At 49.4% G+C, this 27,725-nt stretch overlaps 1 protein-coding gene across 2 annotated transcripts in view; it reads left to right on the top strand.

Annotated features, from left to right (window-relative positions):
- MARCHF4 (membrane associated ring-CH-type finger 4) overlaps positions 1-27,725 on the top strand; it is a 113,033-nt gene that overhangs the window by 70,690 nt on the left and 14,618 nt on the right. The window contains exons 4-5 of one of the 2 annotated variants that reach the window (XM_069781093.1): positions 3,915-4,076; positions 13,154-13,346. In XM_069781093.1, coding sequence (XP_069637194.1) covers positions 3,915-4,076; positions 13,154-13,346 — 355 coding nt within the window. The remainder of the gene's footprint in view (positions 1-3,914; positions 4,077-13,153; positions 13,347-27,725) is intronic. The other variant, XM_069781094.1, reaches the window with a different exon arrangement.

The raw sequence follows: 27,725 nt of genomic DNA, 5'->3' as shown, positions 1-27,725 counted from the left end.
ATAAAATGGCCGGGTGAAACACTGACACCAGCATGCAACAGGGGTGACACTGCTCCTGATGCCATTATTTTCTCCCTAGATATACCGAGCATCAGAAGCAGGTGCTGGCAATATTTTTTTTTGATCCTTTCTCAGAACTCCTCCCAGCAGGCTTAAAATAGCAGGGCCCAGATAATCATTAACCACTTTGACGTATTGCAACAGGCACAGATTGGGAATTCATAAGGAGAGGACAGAGCTGGAACAGACCCGCACTCCTGGTTTGTCTCCAGCAGTATTGTCCTCCACAGGGTAAAGCCAGTTCAGCCTGGCCTTGCCCTTGCTGCTCCTAGAGACAAGCTCCCAGCACAGCCAGAAATGGGAAAGAATATTATATATAATTGCTTAATATATTACTCTTCCCAGAAGTAGGGAAGAGTAATATAGAGAGAAGAGTATTTCATCCATACGTTGAGAGGGTTATGACTGAAGCCAGAGCACCCTTCCCTTTTTGTTAACTCTGGTTTTCCACCTTTGACATGAACCCTGATTTAGACTTGGATAATAACAAAAAAAAGGCAGGTGCCCTGAGTCCAAAGCCCACTTGGTTGTTTCAGGGGAACAAGATAGTACGGAGCAAGCTGAGGATGGAGATTGCAGCCAGGCAGCATTTCTCCACTAGTTGCTGGCAAAGCAGAAATGCTGCTTAGGCTCTTCCAAGTGTTGGGATGTAACTCTACAAAGGAACATTGCAAAAATAAATGTTGGGAAGTAGACCCTTCAAAGGGTCTTTGGAGAGCAGTCCCTGAAGGGAATTGGTGGGAACGCTGTTGTTTGAAGCACTGGAGAATATGTTGTGCAGAGCCAACTTCTACAAACCTAGAGAAATGGGTATGGGGATTTAATTGCCATCTCTAATTGCTGTGATCTGCACCTCATTTTGGGCTTGCTTTTGTGTGCATGTAGCTTTTAGCAGAGGTCTCTGTGCAGCAAATCCTTCATGTGTATCACAGCCAATGGACTGTTTCTGAGTTCGCTGTACAGCCAGCAATGAGGCTCCTTCTCCTTTGCTGTACAAAGGATTTATTCCTTTAATATGCCCCTGGTGTTTACTTTTCTGCTGGTACAGGAGTGCATGTGCGCATGTGTGCATGTGGCAGTGTTTTACGAATGCCTGCTGTGGACAGAATTGGGCTTCACAGTATGCAAAAATAGCTGTGCACCACACGCATGGATATAATATTTCACAAGGCTGGAGAAAATGTGATAAATCAGGTTTTTGCTGGACTTGCAAAAATCAAGAAACTGTGGGATTCATCTCCACAGTTGAGTCCTGAGCTTTTTGCAGGAGCTTGCCAGACTGTCTGGGTTGGAGCCTCCCAATTAGGGAAGGGGGACTGGGTCCCCATGGCAATGTAGGATGTCTATGAACATCTCTTGGCTCTGAAGAGACAAGTTCAGATTTCATAGATTCATTTATTACAGAGCCCAAGAAGCCAACGTGCGTCCAGGCTGCAGCTACAGCTTTTCTCCTCTGCCTTTGCCTGGAGGTTGTTGCTCTTAGGTCCTGCTCCGTTCTGCCCTGTTCCCGATCCCTCATCACCGGTGCCTCCAGCTGCTCATTAAGACAAAACCCAGGTCTCTCACTCACCATTTTGAGCCCTGCAGGAGACCCCTGTGTGCGGCGAGGTGGAAAGGCAGGGACGCTGTAGAGCTGGGAGGTTTCTGCATTACCTGTTTGGTGCTGGGATCACATTTGTGTGCTGAGGAGTGAAGCTGTTGAGAAAATAAAGCACCAGGGACCGAGATGAGGAGAGTAGACCAGAGGCACAGAGCAGTGGTCCTTGCACCAGGCTAGCTCTTGGTGTGGAAGAGGTTTGGTGAGCAGGGGAGCAGAGGAGCTGTGCTAAGCCCCGATCCCTCCCCTTTTGCATCCTGGCTGGCAGTACGTGCTCATGCAGGTTCCTTATCCCACTTGCACTTTCCCACCCCAGTCCCAGCAAGGGGCACAGATATGCACAGCCAAAGCCAAGCCCCTCAAACTGCACCTCACACAGGGAGTTTGAATGGCAAATGTCAGTGCTCCTTCGCACATGCACCTTCCTCCCATCTAATCCTTCCCTGCTTCCCTTTTTGTGGCTTGCCCTGTCACACCTTTCCAGGTGAAAAAGGTTCACAGATCCTACACCCTCCTTGTTCCTTCTCTCCCTTTGCATCCCCTCCAGTGTGTAATGAAAACCAGTGACAGGTAGAGCTGAGCCTACTTTTGTAACATAAACAGTTATTTACAGTTTTGCTAAAATTTCATGGAAGATGACATTTTTAGGTCACCTAGCTGAAGCAAATGAAATGATTAACATGTTTGCATTAGGTTTCATAAAAAAAAGTATCACTCTTGTCCAGCATGGTGCTCAGTTCCTCAGGTCCTGTGACCTAATGTGGTACTCTGAAAACTAAGACAGTTTCCCACCAGGGTTAGCAAGAGCAGTATCTGGTTTCCTAACCCAAGGCAGCTGGGATGGACGTCTTTTACTGTGTCCAGCAGCCTCAGATGCCAGGGTCTGTTACCCTGGTGCTCTATCAGTGGTAATGATGAGGCTGATCTAGGGGTGTAAGAGGAAATATCCTCTCCCCAACACTGAAAGCATGATGCCAGCCTTCCCCGTCCTGTAGATATTCTCATTCTGCCTTTAAAAGCGTTTAAATCTTGCAGCGCAGCTAAATACACTATTGGGGTCTATACTGTGGCTTTTAAACACTAAGAGGTGGGGAGTAAAATGTAATGGCTCTGTTCTTCCCTAAATAAGCGATGGCAAATGACTGTAAAATGAACTCCTGAGTTTGTGTGTGCAGACAGGAATTTAGTCCCATGGTGAACAGGATGATAGCAGATGGATCAGAATAATATTGGGTTTTCCTGGATACTCTGTTTAAAGCTATACCAGAAACAAGGGAGCAAGCCAGGAGGTTCAGTGTTTCGGCCACCACTCATAAACGTCTGTGTGTCACAAGCCAGGACACAATTTGTTCTCCATCTTGCTTGCTTCTAGGGTGGAAATAGCCAGCTGGACAGGCTATGCATCAGTATGACTCACTTTTGGGACAGACTGTCTGGGGGAAGTGGATAAGGTTGTGAAATTTGAGGACCTTTTCCCTGCTGGGCTAGCAGTACACAAAGATCTAGACCCAAAGCACACACCTGCCACCCACAGTCAGGTCCATCCCTCCTGGTCCAGGAGCCCTGGGAAAGGAGAGTCCTGCGTCTAGCGCTGCAAACACCCACTGCCTGGCAAGTCCTGGGAGATACCACATGGCGCTGGGCTCGGTCCAGCTCCCGGGGAGGAGCAGCACCTCCACGGCTGGCACGAGCTGGCCTGCGCAGAAAGTCCAAGGGCCACTGTGTCTGTGCTCCCCCTCCTGCCTGGCTGGGCTCCAGGAAGCCACCCTGGGCTGAGCGGGACACCAGCCTGCAGCAGAGGCTGTCTCTCAGCTATCCCCACCACCAACCTTGCTTTCTAAAATAGGTTAGCAGAGAGACAGAAACATGAGCAGTGAAACAGTGGCATCTGGTTGCCAACAGAGCTGTGTCCACTGGTTGTGGTCTAGTGTGGGTCCTCTGGTGTCTAGTAAGAGTTGTGCTCATCTAGTTTTTCCTTCAGCGGTGATATTAGGCATCTCTTACCTACCCAGTTGTCTCTTTCCACAAAAAAGAGTAGGACCCAAGTATCTGAGACTGCTACATCCCCGTCAAACTCTGTTCACATCAGCCAAGAATTATTAGAGGGAAAATGGATGGAGGCAGCACAATTACCTAAGCCAAACCAGGTAAAAAGGAACAAAGAGCAAATGTGTGGATGATGGAGCTTCTGCCACGCCATGCTGTGCCTTGCCTGTGGGAGGAGGGGAGCCTTGCTGATGCTGTCTCTCTTTTTCAGGGGGAGTTGCTGAGCCCGTGTCGATGTGATGGATCGGTGAAGTGCACGCACCAGCCATGTCTGATCAAATGGATTAGCGAGAGAGGCTGCTGGAGCTGTGAGCTGTGTTACTACAAGTATCACGTCATTGCCATAAGCACAAAGAACCCTCTGCAGGTAAAGGTACTAGAGACATTTCAAAGTCTATTTATTCTCGTTTCTATTTTTGTTTCTGGGAGCAAGTGGTTTTTACCTGCGTGGGTTTTCCTTCCCTGCACGCAGTGATCCATAGGTCTGAGACACTTAGAAAAGGGTTTGGGGGGCTACTCCAAAGAGGCCCCATGTTCTGTTCAGTGGTACTGGGGGCATCCCTCGGGAGTCTGCTTTTTCTGTCTTTTGACAATTCCCACATTCACTTGCCTCCTGTTGAAAATGCCAGTGTGACCACAATAGTGCTGTAGCACCTCACAGCCCTTCAGATGTGTTCATCCACTGGAGACCACGGGAATGCCACTGTCCCCAGGGGCAGACGGGGACGGAGCAGTTATGGGATTTGCTACAAGAGAGCATACAGTCTGTGACAGAGCAGTACCTTGAGATTCCACATGTCTATAGTTGTGCCATTAACCCCAGTCTCCTCATGCTGAGCCTACTCTGTGTTGGCATGAGGGATGGAGGAGGCAGATGGAGGGCTTTTACAGGTCTCCTCTCCGATCCTGCCACCCTTTTCACTTTACTGCTCCCCCATGATGAAATACAACCTGGCATGGCAAAGGGGCATTGGGTCTGATGCTCTGGTCTCTCCAAGCCTGATTCTCAGTCGACATTTGCAGATGCGCACACAACAGGTTAAGCACATCTTGATGTAAGTGGCTGTGAAAGGCATCAGAGGACTCACCTTCTTTCTCTTCCAAGTTCAAAAGCACTGTGGTTTAATAAGCCCCACTGCAGGCTGGTAATTTAAAATCAAGTTTCAGAATGGGGAAAACTGTGACTGTTAAAAATGGGATAAATTATCCTTAATAGCTATTGATTTATTGCGGGGGCAACACCTGAAGATGGATTAATTGCTGCATGCCTTTGCTGAGCACCCTTAGTGCTTCAGATGTAAGGAAGCACATTATATCCAGGCACTACTGCTTAATTAGCATCATCTGGACTAGAGAGACATTACAGCAGCATGCTGCGGTATAGAGACCAGGGCAATGTCTGTGAGGATGTTGGTCTGTCCAGCACGTGGTGGAGGGCTTTGGCTCTCTCCTGGTCACTCTGCTCTCTTAACAGAAGGCAAGTGCTAGTGATGGTACCCAGTTGTACAGGGGTGGAGGGAAAGGTGAACTCAATGCAGTCTCTGAGTGTCTTTTTCCAGGCCTGAGGTCACTACCACAGTGAGGAAACAGGGACAGTCCTTTAGGACTCCAGACTTAAATGAAGTAGTGAAATTAGTAGGGCATCGGGGGAAGTTTTGCTGAGGGGAAGGAAAAAGACTGCCTGCTCTCTGCAAGTCCCTACAGCTTTTGATTCAATTTTCCATGTGCCATGGGCTGGAGAGATCAGTAGTTTCAACCCAAGCCCCAGACCTAGGGTGTTTTAATTTCTTGGCTCTAGTATTTCTGAGCAGATTGAAACACAGGAGGGGAGATGTGGACAAAGCAGCGTTTGTTTATTTCTGGAAAGCTGGTCCACGAGTGCCCTAATGTTTCCTGTGTCTCAGATCAGGGGTGCAATGCTGAGCAGTGCTGAAGGTTTGTGGGTGCAGATGTGTAGCCAGCACTGCTTTTAATGAATGACCTCCAAGTGCTCTACACCTTCAGGTAGCTCAGGGCAAGGGGTCAGTGACTTTCCTCCTGCTCCTCACTCAGCTAAAATTTGTTGGAGCTATTCACAGACAAGCTCCCCTCTCACACACACGTTTCAAAAGCCTGTGCAAAGCGTTGGTCTTTCTGGGCTCCCCTGTTAGAAAGTGGCCTGATCTGCTGGCCTTTGCCATGAACACAAAAACTGAGTGGCAGGAGCAACTGAGTTAGAGAGCTCAGCTCCGGGAGCGAGGGTCCCAGAGGACCATGCAGACCCTGGGCTCAGAGGCTTCATGTTGCTGGCTTAGACTTCACAGCACTTCTCGCAGAAGCACTGGGAGATTTGGAGGGTGAGAAGAAGCAACTGGAGCGAAAAGCCACTTGGTCTGAAATAAATGCAGCGTGTGTGGAGTTACAGCTGCATGGCCGGGCATCCTGTCTGGTGCCAGCACAAGGGCACGTCTGGGAAGCAGATGTTACACTAGCACTAGTATGTGAAATCCCATGGGAAACAGCTGATGTACCAGGCCTGGACTTCCCACAAGGACTAAGGGCTTGGGCCTCCCGTGAGCCGCCACCACCACACGTGCCTCGGTCCTCAGCGGCTCTCACCATCCTCTGACGCTGGGAAAGGGAAGCAGAGAGGACCCAGGGGCTGCAATGCCCTGACACTATGTGCCATAACAATGTGGCACAGCATATGCAGGTGGGAAGAGCATCCTTTCTGCTCGGTCTTCACCCCACACATGGATAACAGGGGCCACCTGGACATACAAGCACATCTCTACATAAAGCAATAGTCCCTGGCCTTTCTTCTCAGGGTCTGCTGGAACTTCTGCACAGCTTTATTCTTACTAGAAAGCTCTGAATTTCTCAAGCACAGGTTTTGGAGGGCAAACGGTGTAGGAAGTCATGGTCGTCTGTTTATTCCAGACCAAGCGTAATACAGGCAAGGACCACACAAACTTCACCCCCTTGTCAAATGAAACCTGTTTGGGTGATGCTCTGAACCTGGCTAGATTTTAACCAGCAACATGGCCTAGCTATCCCCTGTGTCCTCTCATGTGATAGACCACTGGAAAGCCAAATCCAGGCAGCTGGCAGGCCCTGGGCTCCCTGAAGCATGTCCAATTGGTCCAAGCAGAGCAGCATATCCAACACCCACATGTTCCCCAGGATCTGCATGTTTCCCTGCCCATTTTGACATCTGCTGCACATGTTTTGGAGTGCCTAGGAGCACAGCATGGGCTAGATGTGTGTGGAGACTCGTGGTGTGGGCAGAGAAGTTACAGCCGGGGAAACATGGTTCATACATAATTAACACAGACTCCTTCCAGCCTCCAGGCTGTTATGATGTCTCATACGAGAGAGGCCTTTAGTCTGGTATTTTGGCAGAATGAATCTCTATAAATTAACACACACACACCCATCCCTGGACTGCAGGCATTTAAAAGCAAAGGTCTTAAAGCAGCAACACTGCAAACCTGGTGAGGCTGGGGGCTTAAAGATGTTGGACAGCATGGCACATGTCCTGCCAAGCAGCAGTCAGGCAGCAAATGAGCAAAAATATCCCACCAGCTGTGAGCAACCAGAAGATCCAGAGCTTTTGTCCATCCATCCATCCGTCCATCCATCCATCCTCCTGCTCTCCAGTCTGCCAGTCATCGAGACAGGAGTCATGGTTAAATGCTCCTCTCCATTGCAATATCTGTGCAGAGCCCATGAATTTAAAAAGGCCCTGAAGACACAGGGTTTTAGAAGCACGTGATAGTACTGCAGGCACCCTGGTGCTCATACATAGTGGAATAGGTATCTGCTGTGATGGGACTCGGCAGTGGATTTCATCTATGCAGCTCCTTTGTAGCTGCTCCTGAGCCACATCCGCTCTGATGCTCTGATTTTAGCAAATAGAAAATCTGTTTGAACCAACCTTCCCAGACCTATAACTGTCTGCAGTCTCAGGGAGTTCAACTCTGCTTTACAGTTGTTATCTCTGACTCTTCCTGTATTGTGGGTTGTTTCAGCTCCAAAGATCCTGTTCTCCAGTGCTGGGATTGGGATCCAGTTCTTCTCTGGCTCTATTTTGACTGTGGTGGTGCTCTGTTAAGAGCTGATGAGTGTTTGTTTATATGGCCTCTTCACCAGGATACCCAGGATATCTGCAAGAAAAGTGGCCAGGGTCCCACGGTGTTTGAACTTCAGCCTGAGCTCCTGAGCTAAAAAGCTTGAGGCAAGTTCACTGGCATCTCCTGGTTGTCCCAACTTGCTGAATCACTTGTGTTGAGTATGAGCTTTGGCTGGTCCCTGCTGAGCTCCAGCTGCAGCCTGCAGCCTGCAAGCAATGGGTGCAATCACAGCAAGAGAGGCTTGATGGCCTGTGCCTTGTAACGGGGGCTTTCTAGGATACCGATACTGTAGCCTGAATCTCACCAGATGCTCTGGCACATGGAGGAGAGGGGGTTTCATCACTGCACATTTCCATTACATGGCCCTAGTGGACCCTCATTCCTCCCTGCTGCCTTTCCAGTATCTAAATAAGCCACAGCATCTGTAAAAGTACAGCAGGGAAGCTATCACAGTAGTACCATAACTTTGCTTCGTGAATTTATAAAAAGAAAAGCCATCCTCCAAAAGATAGTTGAGGAAGACAGCCAGGGCCCCGGGACAGCAGTGAGGGGAGAGCCAGACCTAAGCAGTGCTGGGAATGGTCCACTCCAACCTTCTAGGAAAAACCTCTGCTTGCTTGTGATCCTGTGTCTGAAAATTAAATTGTTGACTAGCACAGCTCAGGATGTTAATGATACGTACTAAGGGGACGTGTCAGATACAGCAATAAAAATAAACTGAACTGCCTGAGGCAGGCATGGAGGAGCTCTCAGAGGAATGTAGGAAGGCTTTTCCAGCAAGCAAGTCTTCTTTGCAAGCTGCTGCAGTAAGACATAGATATCTTCTGCAGGCAAATATCTGCCTTGGATCTGCTCATGCTGGTACTTGGGAACCTTTGGAGACTGCTGGTGCCAAAAAAAGGGAGATACGGATCAGGCCTTAAATACTATAGTAATGACATTATTAATCTATGTTACATTAGCAGTGGGAGTTTTCACTCACAAGCCTCTGAGCAGAAGCACTGAAGCAAACAGGGAAACAGGTTTGTCCCAAGTACAACACACAGGTTATGAAACAGTACAAGAGAACAAGAGTGACATGACTGGCAGGCACCAGTCCCAGCTTGGCCCCTGGCTAAGGTCATCGCAAATGTCAGACCTGGGCTCCTAAGAAACCCTTTCTGAGGCATCTAGGTTGCAAAGCGTTGCGATTTGGGGAAAATGGGGAAATGGGGAAAATCAGTCCAAGAGAGCGAGGTGTTTTGCACATGCACATCTGGGTGGTGTGCCAAGCACTAGGCCGGGGGGGTGGTAGCAGAGGACAGACAGACAGCTCCTGAGTGAGTGAGGACATTTCTTCAGAATGGTCTGGAGGGATGGAGCCCTTTTTCCAGCGTGGGTGGAAAAGCCATCACAGAGAGCTGCTTGGGCATGCTCTGAAGCCATTGGAAGCCTGGAGCTCTCAAAGCTTCTCCTGTTATCCTGCAGAAGCCTTTAAAGCTTTCTGGTACCACCAAGTCCTTAGTTCTGCCCTGTTCAGTGCTGGCAGAGCATCTGTAGAGCTTTCTACCTGCCTAAAGGTCATATTCCTGATTGACAACCTGGGTGAGCTGCTCGTTGTTAAAGGTGCACTTCAGTACAGCTCAGCAGCTACCTGGGACTCAACGGTCATTAGCAGCTGAGGAAAGAAGGGCTCAGTTTTAGGTCTCTACCCTCAAGGTAGGATTGCTTGACACTGTGACCTTGCTGGAGCTTGAATGTTTGAGCTGGAGATTTGGAGGGAGGGGGCTGTGTCTGCAGCCAGGCATTCGGACAAAGAGCTTTGGGGGTTTCAGATGTGCCAGTAAAGGGACTCTGCAGTGCTGCTGAGACCTTTCTTTGCAGCTCTAGTGGTGACCCAAGGACAATAGGATCACCCACCAAATCCCTGGTCTGCTGGCCATAATGGTGGTGGAGAGGGGTTAGGAAAACAGGTGAGTTTCTAAGGGCTGTTACGAAATCTGAAAGGCACAGTGCTGTGATTGAGGTGGGCTCCTGAGGCCACTGGTGTAGGGATGCATCAGGCCCAGCTCCTGCAGCTGAAATTCATCAGCACGTTCCACCTCTGAACAACTCTTGGACCCTTCTGTCTGTGCTCTCACTGGGTAACATGCTTTATCCTCTCTCACCCCTTTTCTTCTCTCTGTGCAAACCTCATACCCTAAGATGTGTAGCAAAATGGAATTAAAAGATGAAAAATAGTGACTCCGGTTATTGGTGGCTCAGGCTAGATGTGGGATGCTAAATTGCACTTCTCAGGGTTGCCAGAGAGGAAATACAACATTTATTACTTACTCTTTTTTTTTTTTCTGGAAAATATTAAATTCTTCTGCAAGCTGGTTATTTTCCCCAGTGTTCAGCTCTGACCCATTTACCTCCTTGCCAGAGGGTAATCACACCCCAGTGCCACCTCCTGAAGAGTCAGGACTGCTGCTGCGTGTGTCGCTGTCACTTAGTGCCAGATGCCGGGGGAGAGTCTCCTACTCCCTGGCACGGCTGACGGACTCCAGCCTCTTCATTATCGCCACAGTGAACTTCCTGGCAGCTGCTGCCAGCTGAGCAGCGTCAGGCAGTGTCCCTGCTCGTGTTTCAGCCTCTCTGTTCCCAACCAAAGGGAGCAGGGTTGAAGTTTGCTCTCAGGTGTAACTTCTTTGTGCTCTGAGCCCTATCCCCTTTGACAGTATATTTAGTACTACACCTAAGACTCCCTGTCTCTGGAAGGCAGTGGTGCTAGTTGTACGTGGCTGCTAGGTGTAGAAAACAGCTCCTTCTTTTTCTGTCTTTAATTGCTACCTTGGAAAGACCTGTTGCCACCACAGGCCTTGCAGTGTGCCAGACAGATGGTGAGGAGCCAGTCCATTACCTCCGAGAGAGAGAGAAATGATGCAGAATGATTTGGCTGGCACAGGCGCACAAGGGTCAGCGTGAGGGACCTGCAGTAAAACCTTCACACGCAGCACCAGGCTGTGCACCGGGCTCCCTGCACTCCCGTCTCCTTGGTGTTTGCCAGAGTTAGTGGAAGGAGAGATGAGGTCTGGTGAAAGCTGCAGGGGTGAAAGCGCAACCCCACACACATACCCAAACCCCCTCCCCACCACTTGCCTCTAGTCCTGGAGCTCTGAGCTGATGGCACCGGTTGCAGATTTGTCCTGCATCTGCTTATGGTGCTGTTGAGAACAAAGCTGAAGAGCTGACGGGAGAAGAGCATAGCTGCTGATCCCACTCTCAGAACCCAAATTTGGGGGCAATGGGTGCTGGGTGGCCTTTGCTCTGTCTTAGGAGATGAGTTGCACAGTTGTGCATCTCCTGTGGACTCCAGCACCCCTGTGTCTAGCCTTGACCCGTTGCGACTGGCACCAAGCTTCAGCCATAAGAGGAGGGCGGTTCACTACCTCAGCTTCTTCATGGCACAAAGGGGCCACTCGTGAGGCTGGATGTGGTGGAGGTGTGGAGTAGGTCGGGCTATGGCAGAGTGGGAATGGGCTGTTGAAGACATCACTGAGTGTCCCCAGTGCTCCGTGTTTGCTTTTGGCTGGACCAGCTGCTGGAGCGGATGGCAGAAAGGGGATTGGGGTTAGCTGAGCCCGGAAAGGGGATAGGGGTTAGCTGAGCCCAGTCCTGCTTCAGCAGGGAACAAGCTCTCTCTCTGCTCAGCAGCTTTATGGCCATCTACTCTGTGGCCAACTATGAAATAAGCTGGTACCACCCACATCACTGATGCTGCACATCCCTGACATGCGATTTGAGGGCTGTCTGCCCTTGCAGGATGTAAGCCAAGGAGCAAGGCTGGCAGAGGCAGACACTTCAGCTCACCTCTGAGCCAAGCCAGGCAATCTTCTTCCAGTTGCAACCTGCAGACCTCAGCCTCGGGCTGAAGCTCTCATCTGTTCCTCTCCAAAGGCAGCCCTTTGCAGGGGAGTGCATTCGGTTCAGGGGTTTGGTCATTGGACTGGTAGCAATGCCATGCATGCCTGTACGAGCACAAGTCACCTGTCATCCTTCTTGCCCTTCAGTCAGGGTTCAGACTCTTCCCTACCTCCCCAAAAACGCTGGTAACTCCTGGCTGGCCTGGGCATTAAAGAGGGACCCAGCAGCTAAACTCCCTTCTTGCCCTGCAAAAGGATGAGACAAGGCTTGACAGGTGACCCTGCTGTCCCAGGATATGTTTGACAAACATGCAGGGTGCTAAGGGCCCGCCAGAGATGCCACTTCACAGGGACACTGAATTTGGGCTGAATCCAGGCTAAACATTTTCAGTTCCTCTGAATCCTCTATCCCTGCAGGAGGTTGAAGTCTGCCTTTATTTATCCTTCTGCCAGTCCCACTGAGAATTCAAGGGCATGTATCTCACAGCTAAAGGTGGCCTATATACTTCAATGCCAGGAAAGACTGTCTCTTCCCAGCCTGTTTATGCATTTGATTTCTGATTTGCAGGAAGGACTATGGACCATGTCCCCAAGTCTTGTTAAAGAAAGCAATTTCTGCTCTTGGTTTTTACAGAGCAGTTCTCTCAGCAGCGTAAATCTGAGTGGGGAGGTTTTATGCTGGATGACAGAGAGGAGTCTGGGCTTAGGATATTTTTACCATAGCTTATACAAAGCTATTTGACATAGTGAATGGATTTGGGGGAGTTATTTCTATTTTTTTCTTCTTCTGAGGAAGAAGCATTGACGTTTACCTTGGAAGACAGCCTGAACATGTCATCACCTAAAGGCAGGGTGTCCTGACCACAGCAACTTGTGTTGTTTGTAACAAGTTTTGTGGGATGTGCATTGCTGCTGTGAGATCCTACCTAGTGCTGTGATCCTGTCAGATCTCACAAAGTGGCACAGAGCCAGCTTCCTCATGGAAGGCCTCCGAAGGAAAGCTTGGCTTTCTGAGACACTTCTTCTCATGGTAATAGGACGCCCTGGCTGAGGATGCTGCCTGGCATCTATTTGAGGTAGCAACTGAATGTCCTGGTTTGTGATGGCCATCACAGACCTACTGTCATGGGGGTGTTATTTTTGGTGTCTTTCCCCCAGTCCATCCTGCATCCCTCAGGTCTCTGTGCTTTCCTGGTGAGATGCAGGATTCCTCCCCATTGCCTCTTCAGCAATGCTGTCAGGAAATATGGGACCATGCACTATTGAACAGCTGCCATGCTCCACCCCAGATGTGGACCAGGTAAAAGTACCTATGCTCATAGGTGCTCTTTGAGATCTCCAAAACCACCACAATGATGTAAAACAGCAAAGTGCCCCAAGTAACTAATCTCTTCTCTTTTTCTTTCCTCCCTCCCCCTTGTCCCCTCTCCTCTCCCCGTTGCCTCCCCTTGCAGTGGCAGGCCATCTCTCTGACAGTCATTGAGAAGGTTCAGATAGCAGCGGCCATCCTGGGTTCACTCTTCCTCATCGCCAGTATCTCGTGGCTCATCTGGTCGACCTTCAGTCCTTCGGCCAAATGGCAGCGCCAGGACCTGCTCTTCCAGATCTGCTATGGAATGTACGGCTTCATGGACATTGTCTGTATAGGTGGGTGATCGTATCTCACGGCACGGCCAAGGTCGCCTGCCCACTCACACGCGGAGAGGAGCGGGAGACAGCGTGGAGAGCCAGCCAGTGCAGTTCAGCTCGGATTGAGCCTCCCTGGCTTTTCCACCTCTTTGCTTTCGCGGCACCTTTTTTACAGTCCTCTCTGCTCGTCTGGGCAGCCCCAGGGTGTCTCCTTGGCTGGGCTGGCAGAGGGACCTGCAGCAACCCCAGAGAGGAACACATCTCTCTTCAGAGCAAGAAGAGGGTGGGAAGGTCTCAGGGAGGCTGGGGATGGTAAGGCTTTTGAGAAACAACTTCCTTTCTGGAACAGCTAATTTAGGGACTGCCCCATGGTTGGGTACGGCAGGGTCTCTCCACGCGCAGCTCCTTGCCTCTCCAGCCCAGTCTCTCTGCCGGGCAGGGGTGGCTGCCCCTTCTTCGGCCCACCCTGGAGCTGCAAGTGCCAACCAGCCCAGGCCATGGCCCAGCCTGGGGTCCTTGTCAGGTTGCTCTGAGGACAAAGCTGCCCCACACTGAGCAAGCCCAGACAGCAAAGCAGATGCTGGCAGCCTGGCCCCAGCAGGGTCTCCCTGAGAGCTTGAGCTGTAGCCCCAGTGCAGGTCTGCAGGATGGGGGGACGTAGCTGACGATACCTGCAGGCAGAGGCACTCACCAGCCAGGCCGTTGAAAGAGCGGTGGTTACCGAAACAGTCCAGTGAACACCAGCCACCTCCAAACGTGCTCCTGAGCAGTGTCCACCCAAGCACAGGCCACCAGATAACGTCAGTTCAAGTGACCCTTCCAGGAAGCAAAGAGGGTCCCAGAGAGCTCTTCGTGTCTGGGTCCTTCCATCATTGGTATAAAGGCAGAAGGAGCCTCCCAGAAACTCGGTGGGACAAGGCAGACCTCTTGACTTGGTGGATACGAGTTTTGTATGGGTAAAGCCGCTCCAGAGGGAAGGAGCATGGCCTCCAGTTCAGCCCTCAGGAGGAGCGGGACAGACTATATCACAGAGCAGCAGTTGGTGAAATTGGGGTACAGAAGTAAAACAAACCCAGCGGCAGGGACAGAGGTCTGGACCGCACACCCTGGTATCCAGGTTCAAATGGCTCTTGGCTTCAGCATCCTTCCAGCACAGGAGTTGGGCCTGCTGAAACCCAGGCCAGTTCCTCCCACTGTTGCCACCACTGTGCTGACAATGAGGTGAGCTTGGCCTGTAGAGATCATCCTGCTCCTTCATGAGATGCTGGTGGAGCTACCACATCTCTCCAGGAACAAAGGGTGGCAAAGGGGGTGAAAGAGAAATGGGCAGCACCCACATGTTGGCACAAGAGCCACTGGTGACATCCTCTTGCTGGTGGAACTGAGAGTGGAAAAAAAATTATCCCTATGTGTGTGTGATGTGTGTTTGTGTTGCCTTGTTGGCAGAGGACAGAAGTGGAGAGCCCTGGCCTGGGCGGACATCAGTAACATGATTAACTGGCTTTGCTAAAGCTTCAAGAGCTGAGGGGAACTGATTAGCTCATCTGTCAATAGGACCTAAATCCTCCCACATGGCAGAGAACAAACCACGCCAGCCGTGAACTGAAGGGGAGCTGGGTAGACAGATTCAGATTTGAGGTTCTTTGTTTCTTTCTTATTAATTTTTTTAAGGGTCTGGCCTCTATTTCTCTTTTCCAGCTTCTCTGAGGAGAAAAAAAGCCCCTTTGCATCTTCACTGATGCCACCATTAAGCTTAATGCCCCAAGCTGGGAGCTTTGATTTTTTTCCAGCCAAAGAACAAGCAGCCATCCCATTCCCAGGAACATTTCAGAGTTGTGGCTTGGGGCAGCCCCTGTCTCACGGTCCTCCCTGTGCAGTTGGCAGTCCTGGTGGGCCAGGCATGCTGGTTTTCCCAAAACTCAAAAGCAAGTGGGAAGCATTATAGATGCAGCGAGTTAACATGTCTGTATGTGGCTTCTCTTGCCCAGCACCTCAGAAACTAGCTCCACTTGTGCTGTGTGCAGCCTGTCTGCCTGTGCTGCCAGGCAGCCCACCCATGCTTGACCAGGAGAGATGATGTTCTGGACCATGTGAGCTTTTGTATACATTTCCCTAGAAAAGCTTATATGTGCGTGCAGCCAGCCCTCTGCCCCTGCCACGCTCCAGCGTAAAACTTGCTTGTATTGTGCATCAATACCCTTTGCAATCCCAGCTGCTGCCACTCTGGGTCTGCAGTGGAGGGGAAGGGAGCTCTGAGCAGTGCTAGCTGGGATCTGGTGTTCACTCTCCTCCCCACCTCCTCCTCCTCCTCTTCTTTCTCTGCCCAGGTCGAACCAAGTGACAAATGAGGTCTTCACAGGGGGCTGTGACTCCCTGGCTGTCAATGCAGTAGGTCTCTCCTCTGAGGGACTTCTCTCCAGCCCTGCTGATTTCAGGGGGCTGCACCAGCGCTAGCCAAAAGGCTGGTCTGTACGGTGGAGAGACCGGGCTGGGTCAGGCCAGCAGAAGGGGCTGATCAAAGGGAACTCCCCAACTGGGTTTAATTCCTCATTCATTGTGGCTTTGCTTGACTGTGATGGATGCAGCAATGCCAGCTCCCTAGAAGACTCGCAGTGAGTTCCTCACTGTGGAACCGCTATTCTCCCTCTCTTTATCCATCTCCCAAACCTTGCAGCCTCGCACAGGGCCTTTGATCTTAGCCGGGCAAAGCCGGCTCCAGAGATTCAGAGTTCTGCTCCTAACTGCCAGTATGGCCTGAGGCCTCTTGTTATTCCTCCCTGGGCTTTAGTTCCACTTCTGCAAGTTCTGGATAAAACCTCTCATGGATAATTGCAGTGACAACGGTTCTTGAAATACCAGGGTGCTGTCTGTGCATTTCGGTGTCTCCTCCTCCGCAGTCCAGCCCTTTTTGCCTTTTGCTTTCCAGCCTGTGGGTGGGTAGGAAAGACTTAGGAACTAAGAAATGCTCAGTGATGGGGAAAGAGCAGGACATTAAGTGCACTCAGGTCTACCCCATTTGTTTTTTTCAGCTAATGTAACACACACATGGTCTGTGCATTGTTTGGTAACAGGCTGGGCAGCTTTAGCTAGCAGAATGCTATACTGTACGTCCTACACTAATTGTATGAATTCCAATTGTTCCTTCCCCCAGTTTGACCCCAAGTTTTGCTTTCACTGGCAGAGTAGCAGAGATTTGAAAGACAAGGTATTTACTAAAGAGCAGATGCGCTGAAGCAGAGCTGCACTGTAGTTCCTGCCAGTTCCCACTTTGGTTGTCTCACGTCCATTGAGTAGCCAGTGACATTTGTCCAGGAGGCCAGATTACACACCCTGTCACTGGAGGTTCTCAGCAGGACACTTCCTCTGGCACCGCAGAGTCTCAAAGCTGGAAAAGATACCAAGTCTGCAGAGATCCTGACTATCGTCAGGCAGGGCATATGCACCTAGTCAGCAACTGCCTAGCTGTTTTGTGTGATCTCCTCACTACCAAGTCATTAGGGATTTAGGTAGCAATTTGCCAAGACAGAGGTATCTGTGGCAATTTGCATAGGCAATCCCATGGCAGCACTGGTGTTTCCAATGTGGAGTCAAAGGTGAGGGCATGAGTGCTCACTTGCATGTATAGCTCCCTAAGCACAAATCATTTTGTTGTTATCTTCACTTGAGCTGTACTTAATCTGAAACAGTCAGATCACCTCCAAACTGAGCTCTCAAAATGTGGCTGTTAATTTGGAGACTATTGATCCATGTATCAAAATCCAGGAGTCTTGGGTTTGACCCTCAGCAACTCACATTCAGTAATACACTAGTTTTCTTTGGACTTTGCTAGATTCTAGCATGCTCCACAAAAACAGTTGTAAGGGACAGACACCATTTGCTACGCCTTCACCCACCATGGAAACAAATCCACAACCAAAGTAAAATGAATCTGCTCCTTGCGACCAGCAGGACAGATGGTATGGCCCCAAGTACCAGAAGCTACGTCCATCTGGGCAAGATGTGCAAGATGGTCTTTCAACATTGTTGTCCCCCTTGCTCTCAGACATCTAGCAGGAGGGCAGGAAGCACTGGAAAGGATTGCTTGGGATTTGTGGGAGTCTCCAATACTGGGGTTTTTTTAAGAACCTGTTAGAAAACATATGTCAAGAACAGGTTGTGGAGAGATGATCCCAGATTGTGAAGGAGGAACAGACTAAATGCTTCTTGATATCCAGCCAGCCCCAACGTCTTTGCTTCTGATCTCTCTCTCTTTTACGTGTGCTATCTCTGGTCATGTCTGTAGGACAGATACGAGAGTTGGATTAAACTAGAAACTGGTAATGGTGCCAGCATAGGTATTACTCTGCGATGAAGCCATCTACAACACAGACATTTGAGATCAGCAACCAGGAAGTGACTGAAAAGTGAGATGGGGACTGTTCATTTGATTAACTGCTCTCTCCATGGGTCCCTGAGAGGCAAATCCACAAAGCTAGCATAGAGAGGGATTAGCAGAAATGCAGTTATCGAAATGCAGAGATAAATGGAGTGAGCTTTCATAGGCCTGAGTTACTGAGTAGGGAGAGTAGCAGCTTAGAGCTGGGCTGTAAATCCTGAGAGATACCTGCCTGTTAATTAAGTGACAGTCCTTGGAGGGGGAAGGAGGGGTTTGCCTCTCTCTCTGTCAAGGTGCAATTAGGGAAAGTCAGCGTTTGTAGATTAAGGTGTCATTTGGGGTCAGGAGGACAGGAAACCATCTCCTGTTAAACAAGGAGCAACTCTGCCAGTTAATGAGAGCATGTCACATTCTAGGCTGAAGCATCACCAGATCGGCTCCAAGGGGGAAGCGCGTCTCAGGAAGGCCATTAGCAGGCTGTGTGTGCAGGGCTGTCACTATTATGGTTTGTGTGTGCTGTCCTGCTTGTGCTCACACAGGGGTATGGCTGTGGCTGGCATGCTGGGGGGTTTATTCTCAGTGATGCAAAAGCAATCTGATCTGCATCTCCTTGGATCGCTCTCTGGTGGGGACTGTTTCTTTGCCCGTGCCCACCCAGTCCTTGCTCTCTGACTCACCCTGCCTTGGTGCTGACAGCCGCGCACTTTCGCAAGCACTAAATCCTCATGCTCTTTGAAGCTTTTCCCTCGCTTTCCTTGGCAGCCAGTCCCTGAGGATATTTGCCTTCACAACAGTAACTGCACTGCAGCTCAATAGCACAAGAGACAGGCAAAGCAGGACCATTCATCCTGCCAACGATTTTTGTTGGCACACCGTGGCAATCCATTACAGATCAGGAAGTGTGTGCCCGCTGTTTTTAATCCCAGCTGCCAGCAAGAATAATCAAAAGCATCCAGTATGTCTGACGGCATCTCAGCACAACCATAGGTAATAACATAAGAAATCAATAGCCAATTAAAACTGATCCACAGCATTTGATCTTTCATAGTGCAATGGGAACAGTAATTAATGGAGTTTCCTTGAGACAGTCACAATTCAAACTTCCTGCCAAGACTAATGTGGTTTTGTTTTAAATGAGCTTTGCTTCCTAGAAGAAATGCCAGGCTGAGGTAGCTTCAGGGTGTTTTCTGGCCAGGTCACTCAGGCCCACAGCATTCAAAGGATTTAGGAGTCAAAGTCCCAATCAAATAAAGAGAAACTGAGAAATTAAGTGTCTTCACGGTTTTCATCTGTATTGATCTGATTCTTAAAAGGAAAGCAGATGGTTTTGTTCAGGTCTGCATAGTCCCCCAAGGTACAAAGTAGGAAGAATTGCTACAGCAGTAGGAAATCAGTTCTGGGGAAGTATCAAGCCTATGCCTTGGCTTGATGACACCCTAAAGGCAAAGCACAAGGCAGAGAAGTTCAGCAGATGTCTTCAGAGGAGAAGCCTGAGACCAACCCAGACAGCAAATGTGCATGGCTTCAACATACCTGGAAGAGACCCATGAGAGCATGCAGAAGTCTTCTGGGCCCTTCAGCTTAATGCATTGCTTGCCACGCTGTTCATGCATTTCTAGCCCAGATTGCCTGCAAACTGGAGCTACCAGGAGCTAACTGGAGTGACCAGATCCAGGCCCCATCATCAGAGCAGGCAGTTGGGATAAAGTCAAGTAGCCAATTCACCTTTTTTACACTGTGAATCCTGGTTTGCATACATTCAGCCACAACGTGCATGCTTGAAAAATCACTGAGCAAATCATTGATTTATCAGCTGTAAAGGGGGGTGTGGAGACAGGCACATTCCCCACAGCGTGTGTTGTGGGGCTCTCAATCCAGTTGGGCAGGGACTGTCCCGCGAGAGCAGTCATTGAGGGCCCTGTACCTGGTCCAGCAGCAGGAGAAGCGACGCTGCACAGCCGCTCTGCCGACCGACTTCTTGGCAGCTATCCAGGAACAGCGGGCGCTCGGCAAAGCCGAGACATGCCACCCCTCTGTTCCTGAAAGATGGGACCTATTTTTGTCTAATGCTGCATTGATTATTCAATAAGAGAGCAGAGTGGGCCAGCCGGCATGCATGCATTTGTGCTGCTTTCACCAGTGGGCATTTCTGCAGAGGCTCAGCGCGCCTGCTGAACTCCAGTGCAGCTCCAGCAGCTCTCCACAGAACAAGCATGTCGCTGCTGAGCAAAGAGCCACGGGGTTTGGACCTGGCTCTGAGCCCCCTCCCTTTTTGCAGGGAAGGAGCTTGGCTTCCAGCACAGTCAGAGCAGCACCTGGCCTTTCACACATGTCCTTTCAACTCCACAATCCTTCACCACATCCATCTCCGTGCAGTTTCCCACTGTTGCAACAGGGCTCCGGAGATGTATTTTGTCATGAATAACCATATGGTGCTCTTTGCTCCAGTGGATCAATGTGTTTAGCATTTAACGAGGGCAACATAATTAACATTTTCTGAGGGGGAAAAGAAATCCTTTTACCTTGCGAACTGCATCTTGTGATTTCGAGGGTGATGCATTATAATCAGAACGATGCTTCCCTGTCACTAAAGCCCGTGGTGGAATTAAGTGCCTGGTGTTCCTGGGTTAATATCCCATCCATGGGCAGAGGCAGAAGCACTCACCTGTCTGTCACAGCTTCTACACCACAGCAGGAGATTCCCTTGTAGGCAGCTGGTAGGACCTCCTGCACCAGCTGCATAAATTGTACTGTCTAGTAAAGGCTGGAAAAAGTCCTCAGCTCTGTGCCAGGCTGTGTTTTTCCAACTGCCTTCTGTCCCGTTGCTCCTCCTACTACAGCCTCCATCCCCACGGACATGTTACTCCTGGAGGTGAGAGGCTGTGGTCCATGGCATGCCATTGTGGCAGTAGCAAGAGAAGTCAACTCCATATTCAAAGATGAGACCGCAGGGGAGTCATCCCCTGTGCAAAGTGGATGAGGCTGCTTTTGTGTGTGCTCAGCTCTGTAGGGAGACAGAGACAGAGGTAAGAGGAGATTAACATGAAGCCACATTAATCCAGTTCTGGGATTGCTTCTTAAAGTAGCGACTGATCGGTTCTTCTCCTGGAGGGATGGCTACCTACCAACAAAGCCATCTTTCAGACCCAGATACAAAAGTCTGTAAGCAAGAACAGTGCAAACAGGCTCATGGGTGACCTCAGGTCAAGCAGTGCAGGTTTCCCTCACGGACGGGAACAAGTCTTGGCTTTGCTAAACTTATTCTGCCTGGAATTTACTCCGTGAAGCAGTGCTTTTCTTCCTGAGCCAAGATGCACTGATGGCAGCCACAGCCTGAGTCCCTCTGCCCCATGGCAGAGCTGGATCCACAATATCCATACGACCATGCAGTGTTTGGCAGAAGTTGTTCAATAGGATTAAATAATGTCAAAGATCCTGTGCCCAGTAGTCCAGCCAGCACTTTACCTTCTTGGAAGAGGTCCAGCCAGCATACAAAACCACAGCAATGACACTCAAACAGGGCCAATGTGGAGCGGGCAGTCATCACTACCTGCTGAATGTGGCGAAGCCTGAAGAGCCAAAGGTCCGGGCATTTACTATGCCAGGTGGGACAATTCACTGTGCTCAGCCACGGCCACATCACAGGCCTCCCTGTGTCCTACAAGACTCAGGTCTCACCCAGACCTTTGCTGCAGACTTAGCCACTCTCAGTTCCTTTCACTGCTTTCATTCTTGTCAGCTCAGTATTGATGGATCCCGTAAGCATACATGAACTCTTATCTGCCGCTTTCAGGCCTGCATCAGCATTCACTGAGCTGGGTATTGCAGTCCGTAAAGGTCTTCAGCTCTGGTGGAAGTACCTTGTATACCCAGAGCAGGAAGGCAAAAGTTTTGCTTTCCCAGGGATCCTAGCTAGTGATGGATCAGAAATAATAGACCTTGTCCTCTTGCCACTTTCCTTAGTTTTGAATAGTGCCCCTGTATGAGAGGTGAAGACATTTGCAGGGGAGAGAAAGCAGGGTGAGACCTGCAGGGACACTGTGGGGGAGCAGAGAGGAAAGGCTGCAGCACCCAGGGTGGAAGGCTCCTGGAAATCTCACAGAAATCCTGGGGTCTGCAATGGCAGCTGTGGAGGACGAAGCAGCCAAACAGACTGCACCGTAGTGTGTCCTAGGGATACGTTTATCCCAACAAAAGGCTGGCCAAAGAGCACCAGGAGCACCTTCTACCTCACGTCCCTGGGCTGCCTTCCCGCATGGCGGAGGGGAAAGATGCCCGCATCTCACTCCCACAAGGGTATAGAAGCAATTGCAACACACACACCGACCTGTAAGTTCAGAGGTGCTTCCAGGTCCATTAGTAGTTTATGTGCCCCACATTACCTTGGGAGATGCTCTCTTAAGGGTGATCTGTACTCACCTTTCTGTCTCTCCTAACTGGTCCCTATTCCTGTTAGTGAAAGAGCACTTAGGTGGCTGGAGCAGTCTGGAGGGATTGGGCTCAGGCAGGACCCACATCCCTTAGAAAATGAAAAACTGTGAAAATATACCCATTTTTTCTTACAGAATTTCATTTGCTAATAAAAGCAGAGAGGGAGGCACTAGTTCTACCTTCAATAAGCAAATGTCATGTTTTGATCAGTATTGAACAAAGCATTTTGATTTAGCATTTAGAGATGACTGCTCATGCTGAGTATTTTAAATTCAGTGTCAGAACTAGAATACAATATTAAAAAAACTTCAAGTCCAAATGAAACATTCTCACCTGTCTGAAAATATGTATGTATTCTTCCATTCTGGGCGACAGCATGACTTTTTCAAGTCTCACTCCAAGCGAGTGTGAAGCCATATTTCCAAGCCCTACACAAACAGTGCTGCTTTAAAGAAATGTCCCAGGAATGGCTGAGGATGCAGCATGACCGCACAGGCAGCACTTTGGTTGAAGTACCATTAGCTGTAGGATAGAAAGGTTCAGGACCCAGACCTGGAGGACTGACTGCCGTGGTGCAAGTGTAGTGAAATGGAAGCCGTGCTTTTTCTCTCCTCAACACGAGTGTCCACCTCCATAGACTTCTGTCAGGGAATGTCTGGAAACAGAGACCCAGAGACTAGGGTGTGCATTTGACCAGTGCTCTGTTCAATCCATTTTGAAATGATTTTCTGCTCCCTTCTTTTAAACACCTAAGAGTATGCACACCTGCACAGAACAAGTGACTCTCACCTCTCGTGCACAAAGTCCTTTCAAGATGTGGGGTGTTGTTCCCATCTCCATTTTAAATTGGGGGAAAAAAGGCACTGAGAGAGTCTATACAATCCTAGCTACAAAGCAAGGAGGGGAAACTTTAAGGGAGCAAGGAGGTCTATGGGTAAGGCCTCCAAGCCCTATCCTTCCTATACTGGCACAGTTATGGGTAGACTCACAAGTGGGGAATGATGCTGGAGATGTATGATTCAGAAGCAAGGCTGTTCTGCTGGTGGAGCTCCAGCCTTCATTTATTTATTTGCTTTTTCCAGGAAGAGTCTCATTTATTGCTGCCTGCATAGCTAGAGACTGCCCTTTAATCCTCTGCTTTATCATGCACTGTGAGTTAAATACCACAGGAGTACAAGAGCCCTTAAGGGCACAACATCCATTTTGCTGTAGCTGTCCACAGCCAGCTGAGTTTACAGGAGTGCTTTTTTTTATGGTTTATCTATCACCTGAGCAAGGATTTCTCTGGGTTTTATTTTACCTATTTTTGCTGTTATTTCTTGGTTTGGGGGGGTTTTTTGTCCCAGTTTTGAGGCAGGATGTAAAAGTGCTAGTCTGGGCAGGGCAAGAAAAAGTTGTGGTGGTTGGTAGCTTCTGTGCTTACAGCTGAAAATACTGTGGGATTTCCAGAGCAGTGGTGCTGCAGTGTGCTGTTCGCCAGGGTCAGCCCAACTCCTCTGTCACAGATGGCATCTTGAAGACAGCTGATGCTGTTTTCCCATTGCAAACAAACCATGTGGGAGTGCTGAATGAAAAAGGAATTTCCTGTCCCTTGGACACCTCCCATCAGCTCCTTAATTTTGCCAGTCTTTCCTCATTTGGGGCTTTACCAGCTCAGCCCTACAGGGCCCAGCCCATGTGTTGTAGAGGAACGTGAGGGTGGGCAGAGGACAGAAATGAGGATGGCTGTCCTGGACCTCGCAGAGAAGCTGGTGTCTACCTGGCAGCCATAAAAGCTCCCCCAGTGCTCCTACAACATACTGCCCCCAGCTCCCCCCAGCTCCCCGAGGCCAATGACAGGCAGTCCTACCTGTCCTCTCAATTCATCCCACTGGATAAAGCGTTCCTCCTCCCCCAGCTATAAATGCCATGTATGTGGGATGGACTGCTCCTGCCTCCGAGAGGAACCCATAGCACCCTATGCACACAGGAATCACTGCCACATACTTGTGTTACATGAACCCATGACGTGCTGCAGTGTCATGACCTGGAAATTGTCTCCTGCTGTATAGCTCAGCAGCATCCTGCAAAATCACAGTGCTGCTTGGAGGAGAGATGCTGCCGGCTGTCACACCAAGAACGCCCATCAGTAATAAAAGAGCTGCCTCCTTTCCCTGGCTCCGCATGCTCAGCCCCTGTGTGACAGAGGTGAGGTCTACCATGATCGCTCACCTGGTGGAACAGCAACTGTGGGGACCCTCTGAGATGCCGGCGTGCTGGATCCATCTCCCACCTGGCAAGGCTCTCACTGAGTCTGGAGGCGGTTGTTAATGGCTGCAGAGAGCTTGGGGCGTAGCGTAACCACCTGCCCAGATGGGACCTGCTGCTCCTGTTGCTCTGCCAGATGGAGCAGAGGAGGCAGGGAAGGAGAAGGGCTCTTGCTGCCTCTGTGGGGGGTCCTGGCCCACCTGGGGCTGAGGAAGCTTTGAGGCAGAGCCGTCCTTGAACCCCAGCTTGCATGAGAGGAGGCAAGCCGTAACAAGCACAAGGTTTGCCTGTTAGTCAGCAGTTAAAGGCCTGGGGGGCAGCCTGTTTGTGCTGTTAATGACCCAAAATGGAAGAGTCCACACCTCCATAAAATACCTCCCCAAGACAGCTGGGAGCAGCTTTTCTGCATACACTGGTGGGGGCTCTGCCCAGGCCATGAAGGTCTCACCCTTTGAGGGGCTCAGTTTCAGTTTTGCTGGAGTTGCAGCCCCTGTGCCCTGAGGAAAGACAAGCATGGTGTACACGTCAGTGTGAAAGCTGCCTGCCAGTGGAGCCCCATCACAGCAAATGCACTTAAAGGGCATTGAGCAGAAGAAGGAGTGTTTTGTCTTCCCCAGACCCATGGGCTCCATGACAGCACCTGTCATCCAGTGGTCAACAGCACTCAACAGGGTCCAGCCGGCCCGGTTCTGCCGAGCCAAAACACAGCCCAGCTTTGTACATATTTAATCAGTTCTTTAGATATTAAAAAATGTGCATGGAGAATGATTGATAAGAAAATGCCTGATTATAATCAGCTAATTATTTTTTCCATATGCTAAGCATTCACTCGAGCTCTAATCATTCTGAATACATTTTCAGTTTATGCTGTATGTCATTCAATGCTGGACATTTCTCAGCTTGCACACCTTCCTTGTACAGTTCCAGCATTATTCAGAGGAGACCTTTGCTAGATGTCTTGTGGACTGGAGACATCCTGCTCGTTGGTCCAGTGTCTTGCCAGTCTAAAAGACATCAGGGGTCCCAAGTTACCCATTACCTGGACTTCTGTGTGCAGGATAGACTGTTCACTAAGCTCTCGAAACATTTTGGGGACAAAATTAATATTTCGGAAAGCAGAGATAACAGTTATGAAGGAGTCTATACTTCCTATTTGAATTCAAAGAATTCCTATTTGAAAGCAAAGAATCCCTGAAAATCTGTGTGTAGCAGTAGTTTGTATGAAAAGTGATTGTGCGATGAAAGCATTCCTGAGATGAAGAAAAGTATGATGTGAGGATAATGGACTCCAGAAAAGCAGCGGCAGCAGCCTCAGGGGACCAGAGCAGGCAGTGTCTCCTGGGAAGGGAATCTGAAGGATAAAAGAACTGCGAACAGCTCGCGGCTGCCAAAAGGGATGATACTAAAGGCACAACAGCAAACTGTGCCTGTGCAGGGGAAAGCTCAGAAGCGTGGGAAGAGAGCACTGAGGCTGCATCAGGAGCTCTTTGAGGACCCAAAAATCAGAAGAGGCAATCACACAAAAGGCAGAAAGAAGAGCCTGCAACTAATGAAAAGTCTCTAGAAATCACACAGGCGTGGGGAGCCATCAGAGCTGAACCCCAGGATGACCACCCAGAAATACAAAAGGCAACAAGAAATGGGTCCATAACATATGTAAAGTAAGAAGAAGAACAAGGCAAGTTTATGAGCTCAAATAATATTTGATACAAGAAGGGCCAAAGAGTTAAATGTTGCCTTTGTTTCAATCTTCAAAACTTAAGCGAAATAATTTTAATGAGGAGAAAGGAGCCCAGGGCAGAATCAGAAAAGAACAGACTCAAAAATATTCAAATGAGTTAGCTCTGTCCTTGTCAGCATGTCCTAATGAACTTCAGAGGAAGCTGCAGGAACAGCCTCTGACCCATGAGCATTTCATCATCAGGAACTTGGGGAGGATGCAGGAGGTGCCAGGCAGCTGGGGAAATGCAAGCAGAGTACCTAGCTTTAAATATAATATCTATCATTAAAGAAGGTAGGAACTGAGGATCAGGGAAATGAAGGGCAAATCAGCTTAACTGATTCACAGAAAGATATTAGAGTAATTTTTTTAACGAAGCAATTGATGAGCATGAGAGTATAACCGTATCTAATTTGGGAGGGGAATTGTCCTAGTGGCTAAGGATGAAGCAGTCTGATATTCCGTGACTTGGGCAATGTTTTTGGTGCTTTGGCTTAAGATTCTCCTAAACAAACCAGAGAAATGTGGTCTAGACTAAATAACTGTAACACAGGTGTACAGCCAACAGAAAAACTGCTTTCTCAGTAGTTGTCAGTGGTGGACTGCAAACTGGAAACACGTTTCAAGTAGGACTATTTTGGACTCTGCTCTCTTCAATATTTTTATTAATGGCTTAGATAATGAAATAGGAAGTGCTGTTATAAAATTCACAGATGACACCAAGCTTGGAAAGGCTGCAAACACTCTGGAGGATCAGATCAGCATTTGAAATGATCTTGGCAAATTGGAGAAATCAACAAGATGGAATCGAATAAAAAGAAGTGCAAAGCACTACCCTTAGGAAGGAGAAATCAGAATCCCAAACACAAGCTGGACCAGGCAGTCACACTGCTGAAGACTGTGATTCTGTGACATATCAGTTTATTTCATTAGGGTATCGAAAGCAAAGTGGGGTGTACAGTGCTGATTCTGCACCTCTCTGCACTAGGGACTGTACCCTCCTGGGGAGGTCACTTGCAGAAAAAGGGGGGCAGGATGAAGAGGTTCTGCAGATGATGAACAGGAGTGAGGAGAGGGAGGGCATTACCTGATTCCCTACCTGATCAGCTCCGATGTTCACATCTCCTCTCCCAAATCAGCCCAAGTGAGAGTCCCACTGGTGCCACAGCATAACTTTCAATTATGAATCCACCTCTTCCCACTCCCTCATTCACCCTCTTCCCCATTGCCTGCAGAGCACAGCTCTGCAGCCTTGAGTCTTGGCCACTGGAGGATTTAAAGGTGCTAGGTTGTATAAAGAACTTGTCATATTCAGCTGGAACTGACCCTGCCACAATGTTGAGGGATGTCACATACTAGGTGTCCCTTTCCCAGCCTGTATTTGCAGGAAAAGGTCCCTCTGGCTCTCTTTTCCCAGTTTATCACCAAGGACTATCTTGCATCATGGATGAGGAATAAAGTGCAGGGGATTGCATTGAAAAGCAGTATGAGTTGGAAGGGTCCAGTGGGAACTCAGTGACTCATCTCCCACGTACTGTGAGGTACTTGTGAAGCTGAGGTGAGGCAGAGATTCACGGTTATTTCTAAAGAGCTTTTTGGAGTAGAGTGATCTCATGGGGACTAT

The sequence above is a fragment of the Haliaeetus albicilla genome, chromosome 4, assembly GCF_947461875.1.
Source record: "Haliaeetus albicilla chromosome 4, bHalAlb1.1, whole genome shotgun sequence".
In the NCBI taxonomy this organism is placed as follows: Eukaryota; Metazoa; Chordata; class Aves; order Accipitriformes; family Accipitridae; genus Haliaeetus; species Haliaeetus albicilla.
The sequence above is the reverse complement of the archived record's forward strand: the minus strand, read 5'-3'. Positions and strand labels throughout refer to the sequence as shown.